The following is an 8,987-nucleotide window of genomic DNA, read 5'->3' on the forward strand; positions in this document are numbered from 1 at the left end:
GTTAATGCATGCTCGAATAAACCGATAAAGAAATCTCGCAACTAGAATAATTTTTCTCAGACGCCATTAATGGAAAGTCGTACCGTCGGCGTCGATCCGTGCCGTCGAGGTCGTCTATCGAGACGACGATTTTTACGCGACCATATTCGTCGACTCGTCAAGCAAATCCGTAATTAATGAGCGCATATCGATTGCATACACAGATTAGAACGTTCGTACGAGACACTCGATCGGGATCATCGAATAAAAAGGTCCGAGTCAATGAGAACCGCCACGAGTGTCGGTGCAAACCGAATGAAAGCCAAATATTGACATGAATTTGTTAATCCTCCTGACTCGAGTATTCGTATTCGAGTAACTCAGTTTTCTCGCTACAAACTTGATGCATCGGATATTTGAGTAAGAAGAAATAACGTAACATCGAATACGGTACAGTTGTTCGATAAATTGGACGAGCGATAATCGACAGAAATGGAATGCAATTTTGTAGATCTGTGTATGATCGCGTGGCCGAAAAACGACTGACGATACGCAATCGTTGACCCGTTGTCGAAATCGCGTCAACGACAACGATATCGATTACTTTCAACGAGTTTCAACTCCTTCCTGGCTTTCTCTTGGCGAAGTCAAAGGACAAATCAAACGCGAATAAGCGACTCGCAAACGTTTATGCGACATGTTCGCTTACACGTGTTCTACTATTATCTTATTTTTAACGAAACGCTACACGCGTGTTACAAATTCGATCGTATTTATCTGAAATCGTGCGATTACAGTATTCCGGGAAGCGGTTCTTCCGTTACCAAATCAACGCTACCAAATTCATAACTCTATTTTAAATATAATTCGCGTAATTGCAAATTATTTCAATGTTTTTCAACTACACACTTAAAAAAACCGTTATATGTATATTTTGGGTTTTCAGGTTTCCCTACTTTTAGTTGAAAAGTGAGCAAACATTCTCCGCTAGTTTGACGCTGTTCTGGACTAATCGATAAAGGTAAAGGAAGCGCGAAAAACACTGACAGGAACAAGAAGATGGGCAACTCTCGACGAACAGAAAACTTTCGTAGAAATACGTGGATTTATTGAAACATTTACATTCTCGTTTGCTCGCGTCGTTTCTCCTGGCTCTGTTTAACGACAGAAACCCTTCGCACTCGCGCGTGTTCTCGCCCGCACGTATCTATGTATGTATGTACAATCCAGCCACAGAACGACCGATCGCTATGAGAACGACATGATTCGATGAACGTTTCCTTTACTGGTCTGAAACGACCATTGAAAAATTGATTCGTAGCTGCGATTTGAAGTAGACGAAGTAGAAGATTGTGTATTCGTGTACTTGGGCCGACACGTTCGTAGCCCACCGAGGCTAGATTCGCGCTATAGATCGAGCATCCATCGAAACGCGTTTAAAATTCGATCGCCAGACGAAATAGCGACGGTCACGGTTTGCGAACACGTTTAGGTAAAACCCTTCGAAAAATCATTCGACGGATAGCGCGAATCTGCCTTTACAAGGCTGGGGTCCGTCGTGAACGAGCAGAGAAATGTCAAAATGCACAGGAACAATGAAAGCGTGAACATGACGACGAGATTTCGTGACTTGGAGATTTTAATTCCTTGCGTGCGCGCGCGCGCGCTCACATCTCATCGCTCCTTCCCCGTTTTTTCTTTAGATAGATCGATCGATCTTTGAACGTTTGAAGGAGAACGAGGAACGAACGTTTGTCGTCGGTAGCGTTGCCGTACGCGAACGGAACAGCGTGAAAATTAAACGACGTACGGAGCGAATGCGAACAACGAAATCTATAAACTTTGGTACCCGACGATTTACAACGATCAGTGATGTTCCGCGATGCACGCTGCTCCCTGGCTTCGTCTCTTTATTTACAGGGCGTTTCTTCAGAGGGGCGTGTATCAAAAGCAACCCTCCGGAACACGGGCTAGAACAACTTTTCGGGATGCTCCATCTACGGAAGAGCTGCTTTTGAAACGCGCGGTATTTACAATGTTCTCTTCCAACACACTCTTTTCTCTCTTCCACTCACTCGCTTCTACACACGCACGCACGCACGCACGCACGCACTCTTTCTCTCTCGCTCTTTCGATCACTTGCACTCATGTATTCACTCTCTGTATCCATATATATATATATATATATATATATAATTTGTATATTCCTAACATAATGTATCGTTAAAGACTCCATTTATTTATATATACCTCTCTGTAACATATATAATATTGTACAATCATACGCGTTTACGTTGTGCGGCTATCTACACGTATCATACAAAAACACTGGACGTGTCCTGCGCGACGCTTTCAACAAAATTTTTACGATTTTTCTGTTGCGTGTTGATGTGTGTGTATATGCGTGTATGTTCGTATTTGTATTTGTATCTGTTTGGAAGTATTCGAATACAATGCACGTACGAATGCGCGCCTCTACACGGGAATATAGACGTCTTTGCAAGCCTACGTTCATTAATTTAGACTTATTCTCACGGGTTATCACATTTTTCGTTCTCCGCCGATCACTTTTCCCTCCTTCTTAATCTCTCGCTAATTATCGAGGCACGAAGTTGGATCCTAGATCCTCTCGTCACGGAGAGAAAACCAAGTTTCATCGTGCGTGACAACTCGGAAGGGTCGCAATTATATATCGCGAAGACTGCGTCGCGTTACAAGTCGGAAGTTGCAATGTTCGTTAAATCGTTTAGACGGAAAATTTGTAACCTCGTTAATTCCTTCCCAACTAGCAACAACTATATATCCATTTCAAACAGAGAGTTAAGAGTTCTTTTCCAGAAAAGGAACAACAGACATTGTTTCGTCGTTAAATAGAAGCTATCCTTTAGACCATGATCGTCCATGATACCAGATTGTCAAATCATAACGAACCCTCCGGTAAAAACGCGCATACACAGTTGCAGAACGATAATCACAATTGGCGAAAACAAAGAGCGAGAGCGAGAGCGAAAGAGAGAGAGAGAGAGAGAGAGAGAGAGAGAGAGAGAGAGAGAGAGATCAACGACCGGTGAAAGAAACGTGTGTCATCAAAGGAATAGATAATCCAACCGAGACTTTTACTATCGTATTCTAGTATCAATCTGTGCGTCGATAAACACTCGTCTAGCGATTGTTGAAGATGCTCTTTGTCTCGAAGAAATACACACACAGTGTTCACACACACACACAGAGTCAGAAATAATTCCAATAATCGTGAAAGAGTGTTCGATAAGTTGAAAGACATGGAATTCGAAAAATCGGATCATCAATAGTCGATAACAAACTAAATAACGGGAAAAATGACTTTGATAAAGTCAACGCGAGTGTGGTCTGTCGCGATTTAATCGAGAAACGAATAAAATTAGACTTGTCTCGTTCAAGGGTGATCTTGTACGAATGCTATCGACACTTCCAACAACTCGTCAACGCAGTCCCGCGACAACCGAACCATTGCTACGGATCAAAAAGGAAAGAACAAGTATTTTGTTCGCGCTTCGAAATTTCGAGAAGCTTTCTCCCTTGGTTCACCAAACTTCCTCCCGTCGAAGAAGGAAATTGCACTCGTGTATTGCGAAAGAGAGGAATCGTCGTTCGGCTCGTCAACGACGCGTTTCGTCGTCAAAAGGAACGAAATAGACTCCGAGGTGAACCGCGCTAAAAAGAATCGCCTCGTGCATCGTTGTCGCGTATCACAGAAAACCGACGCGTTTCGACGCGCCGCGACGAACCGGCCGCGCCAGTCGGAAATCGTACAGAACGTGAATCAATGGCGCGTCTCGAGCGGGTAAGAGTCGCGATTATCTCTTTTCTATTTTCTTCCTCTGAATCGGAATTGTATATACGCGCGGCCGTGAGTCATACGCTTTGAGTGGCGCTCAATCGACGCGCGGCGCGGCGTCTCGATAATTCTGGTAAAGCATCGCGTTCGAGTAAGTGGACGCGATTATCGAGAGATTAGAGCGTCGATGAAAGTCGATCTTGGCTCTCGAAATCTCGGTGCACGCTTACGACGAAAATAAAGTTTCGGCCCGATCTTTTGAATCCGTGAATATATAACCGATCTATACGTATCATCGAAACCGTTTGAATGTTTGAAAGAAAATTAAGCTCGACTCACGGCTGCCGCGGAGAACAGGGCTTATAAACGATCGGTTCGTTGGGATAAAAACAAACTAAATCGAATAAACACCTGCCCGACTCGCGCCGTCGCTTCTAATCAGGCCAATTGACAATCTCCGTCGCGACACCCCAAAGTCCCTCCGCGCACCCTTCGCCTCGATAGACCCCCAACAATGATCCAACACTCGCGAGCACGTTCAGGCGCGTCCTCGTACCTCGGAGTCCAGGCTCGTTGCGATGGCTCACGCGAGGTCCTCTTCGTCGTCTTCGTCGTCGTCGTCCTCTTCCTCCTCGGCGTAATCACCGCCGTGCACGACGGCAACGGGCCAGCACGGATCGGGTTCGTTTTCCTCGCAACGTCGTCGACGCCGCTGATCGACCATGGACGGTCGCAGCGACGCCGACGGCGACGCCGGGGACACGGACTCGACGCCGACGGGTTGCGAGGATGCCGCGACGGGCAACGAGGAAGAGCTGGACGACGAGGAAGAAGACAAAGAGGACGAGGGAAGAGCAGCGTTAGCGTTGGCTCTGCTCGGGGGTATGTTCGCTGCGGCGTTAGCGGCATAGGCCGCGGCTGCAGCGACTCAGGCCAAGGCGTAGGGGTGGGTAGCGTGGTGTCACAAACCCGGTGCAGCGGTGGCGACGGAGGGCGGCGGGGGTGCGCTACTGCTGGCGACGCTGGTCGCGTGATGATACAACGGACTTTGGTAATACTCCTGATGGTGGTGGTTGGTCATGTTGTGCATGGGTCCGCCAAGATTCGAGCCCGCGTGCATCCCGTTGTGATGATGATGATGAGTGGGTGGCGCGGAATGCGCGTGAGGATGATGCGAAGTGTCAAAGTTTGCGTAGCTCTGGTGCAGCTGTTCGTACATCTTCATCTCGGGTGGTTTCGTGTCTTGGGCGCCCGGCGACGTGCCCGCCGTGGCACCCGGAAGTAACCTGGTGATGCTGAAAGGATGACTGGCAGCGGTATACGGTGGTTCCTGTTTCAGGCTGCCCGTCATTCCGTGATGAAGGGCCGCGGGATCGGAGATCAAGTGAGGATGAAGACTTCGGCTGACCATGGCGGTAAGTTCGTCGTGCGCTGCGCCCAAGTCCGGCCCTAGCAAGCCGCCTATGTCCGTCGCGTCGCTTTTCAAAGCGGCGTGGTGTTGGTGCAAGCTGGCCGCGTGATGATGATGATGAGAGACCAACGAGTGCAGGTCCTTGTCGTCTTGTTGCTGAGCCCCGTGATGCAGAGACGGCGGGGTCTTTTTACCTCCATGAGTCAAGTCGTGCGACGTTGGACTGTTGTGTCTGCCGGCTGCGGGCGTCGGCAGCGCGGCCGCGGCGCTGCCGTGATGTTGCTGATGCTGCTGATGCTTGTTCGTCTGCCTGGTGAGCTCCTTCTTCTCGTCCTTGAACCTCTTCTGTCGACGCAGGTAACATCCGTTTTCGAACATGTTTCCGCTCTCGGGATGAAGGGTCCAGAACGAGCCCTTTCCCGGCTTGTCGGGGGTACGAGGAACCTTGACGAAGCAGTCGTTGAAGCTTAGCGAATGTCTGATGGAATTCTGCCAACGTTGCTGATTCTGTCGATAGAATGGGAACAGATCCATGATGAACTGATAAATTTCGGAGAGCGTCAACATTTTGGTGGGCGCGTTTTGTATCGCCATGGTGATCAAGCTGATGTACGAGTAGGGTGGTTTCGCGTGCGTGTAGCTTCTACGATAGGATTTATCGGTTCGAGCACGTTGGAGCGCGGAATTCGGCGAATCTGGCTCCGACAACGAAAGAGGATCCCTGCTGACCCCTGTTCCCCCACCTGGCGTCAATGGACCGTATCCGACGGTACTCATGCAGGAACCTGTGCCGGCCATGGAATGGCCCCCGTAACCTCCCATTCCACCGCCGCCCATCGAGGCCATTCCCATGGCTGAGCTCATGGTACTCATGTTGAAACCACCGGCGCCCTGTGGACTGCAACTCGGTCCTACTCCAACGCCCATCGACACGCAGCCCATCGAATTTATCGAGCTGTAAGTCGGCGCTATGCTGCCCATCGTGGACATCGCAGCGCTGGTCATTGCGCCGCCGAGGCTACCAGCGTTGCCGGCGTACAGCTTGTGAGGCTGAAGCATGGTCATAGAGCTCACCGGTGCCGGAGTGGCGGGCTGTTGTCTCACTGTCAAACGGGAATCATGAAAACCACGAAACCACGGCTGCTGGTAGTGCGACGCTCCCTTAATCTTCTCCTCGTGTTCGGGAACCCTATCACCTGCCCCCGCACTCTCGACTCTCACTAATCCTAGCACAGATACCTCGCGGTTACCAACTCAACCTGCACTTTTTCTGTCACTCTTTCTCTCTCTCTCTTTCTCTATTTCTCTCTCTATTTCTCTCTCTCTCTCTTTCTCTTTCTATCTCTATCTCTATCTCTATCTCCCACGGAATGGGACTTGCGAGCTCGGTCCTCGCTAGAAACCACCAAACTTCACCACGGTTCGGTACCACGTATCCCGGGGTATGCACAAACTCCGTCGCGCACTGAATCCCTTCGTCGCACCTCTTCTTTCGGTTGCGTGTCCCCGAAACAATCCACTCGTACGAATACACTGGTTGATCGTTGTTTCAACAACGCAACGCAACGGTACGAAACGCGACTAGACTATACGAAAACGGAATCGACGACGCGGCGCTGGTCGCGCGGCCACCAATGGCCTGAACACACAAGAGCGGCGCGGTCGGTTGTTTGAGCGGGGCCTGTTTGAGCCGCCTCACCTCCACTCTCCCTCATTCACCAGTCTGTCTTTCTGTGTGCCGTGTGGATGGAGGCCGGTTAGCGAGTGTACTCCGCTACTCTTGAGTCTCCCGATCTTGTTCAAACACGTCCCACTACCTGCCGGTACCGCCGCGCCTGTTTCTGCCCTGCTGGCCAATCCGCTGCCAACTGATCCCTCCGTTTTGCTTCGGCGGCCAATCACGTTCGACCGAGGGGTATAGTCGTGCGCCCCCTTCGTATCGCGTGAATCCGTGGCGCGATAATACGAGCGGACCGTCTGGCTGGATGGTCGGCTCTTTTCCGAGCGGAACGCGCAGCTGCGGAAACCGCCGCGCCGCTTGCGCAATGCCCCCAGGATGCCTGGCAACGAGCGCGACGACCGCGTCCCGACGGCCGCGTCGGCGTCGCATTGCTCTCTCATGTCATGTCAACTGTCTGTCTGCCACGCGTTTGACACCTATCGCGCCGTCACGCGTCGCGCGACTCCGACGCTCGCCGCTCGACGCTTTCTTCTCTCCGCTCTGCTTTACTTTCGCCCACGCTGTTTCTCGCATCCTCCCCCTTGTTTCTGATTCCTCCTATCTCGCGCTCTCGCACATCTCTCTGCCCTTTCTCCCTCTCGTTAGGCCGCGCATTCGGCTTTTTCGCGGCTTCTACAGTTCCAGTTCGGTCGGCAACTCGTTTTCGCCTCGCGGCGTTCGAATCCCGGTTACGCGAATGCCTTTCCCGAGGAATCGACAAAGGTGACGACCACGACATTCGATCCTGACGCAATCACGACCACGCGGACAATCCAGGTTTGTTACCATTTCTGAACAATTCTTTGCTTTTGCCTCCATTTCTACGACAACGTCGTCGACATTCGAATGCTCGTTCCATAGATTCATAGCTCTTTTCTAAAAAGACGTCGCCTTTCGATAAACCTATTCGTAGCTGGATATCTCGAAACTTTGATGTTAGAATGGATGCGAAAGTGAAACGTAATAAATTGTTTGTCAACTCTTGCGTAAATTAAGTTAATGCATCTATCGAATGCCACGTTGCCGCGCATTATACACTCGAGTAACTTAAATAAATCTAATTGTATTTAATCGTCGCTACAAACAGCTATAAATTATCCGTGATATATCGAACCGTAACAATTATACGCGTGTACACGCAAATTCACCGATATTTACGATCGGATAAATTCCCCGTTCGAAGACTCGCCGTTCTGTTTGAAAGAATTGTGGAAAAATATGTTGTTCGCTAGATGAAAAATGATAGAAACGTGAATCCTAACATTTTCGATACTTTAAATGTGTTTTTTTTTAAACGATGCAACGGTACAGCGTGTACCGCGTTTAATTGTAGTAGCGACTTTCAGTTCGAACTCTGCTTTACAATTAAATTACCAAGTTGATCCACGCTTTTCGTACGATTTTGCTCGAATTAATCGTTTATCGAGTCGAATAATTAACCATCGAGAGATCCATGAATATTAAACGCGCGTAATAAAAAGAGGTCGGATTTTCGGCGTATAATTCTGTTAGCTTAACGCGATCCGATCGACGCGGTTCTCTGTCGCGTTGCGTCGCGTCGCGGCGCGTCACTTTGTCATCGACGCTACGAAGCTCGTGAATCCTTTCGCTGTGCAATTTCCAAATCACGAACAATGCTTTTCCGTTGATTATTTAACTCGATTTCATCGCAATATCTGCGAAACGTATTCGTTCGCTGCTGCTTCTGGCCGCGCCGCGCTGGGCCGTCGGAAGGTTGAACGGCGAACCAAAGCGCGTACTTCTCGAGAAACTGGAAATCATTTTTATCGCGATAAGATTCAAACGATCTTCTTAGATTGTCGAATCGAAAACTAAATATGCGATCTAAACTCGTAATCTTATCGATGAAACAAACCTCGAACGAATTCGAGGAGCCGATCGTTGGACCAGTTACACGGAAAAATTCTTAGCGACGGCTGTGAAATTTCAGTCATTCGTGCGAAATACGATAAAAACGAGTGTCGTCGAATATAGAATCGTTTACGTTCAAAGAATCGTAACGTCGCGTGTGAATTGAAAAGCTACGAGTCGCGACCATG

General features: G+C 49.2%; 1 protein-coding gene across 1 annotated transcript; it reads right to left on the reverse strand.

The window, feature by feature from the left end:
• Window positions 1-1,036: 1,036 nt before the first annotated feature.
• On the reverse strand, window positions 1,037-7,701 carry LOC128885820 (silk gland factor 1). Its single transcript, XM_054140129.1, has one exon. The coding sequence runs from the start codon at window positions 6,270-6,272 to the stop codon at window positions 4,758-4,760; it is 1,515 nt and encodes a 504-aa protein (XP_053996104.1). The 5' UTR covers window positions 6,273-7,701; the 3' UTR covers window positions 1,037-4,757.
• Window positions 7,702-8,987: the final 1,286 nt, after the last annotated feature.

This window comes from Hylaeus anthracinus, unplaced genomic scaffold (assembly GCF_026225885.1).
Source record: "Hylaeus anthracinus isolate JK02 unplaced genomic scaffold, UHH_iyHylAnth1.0_haploid 11982, whole genome shotgun sequence".
NCBI classification, from domain to species: Eukaryota; Metazoa; Arthropoda; class Insecta; order Hymenoptera; family Colletidae; genus Hylaeus; species Hylaeus anthracinus.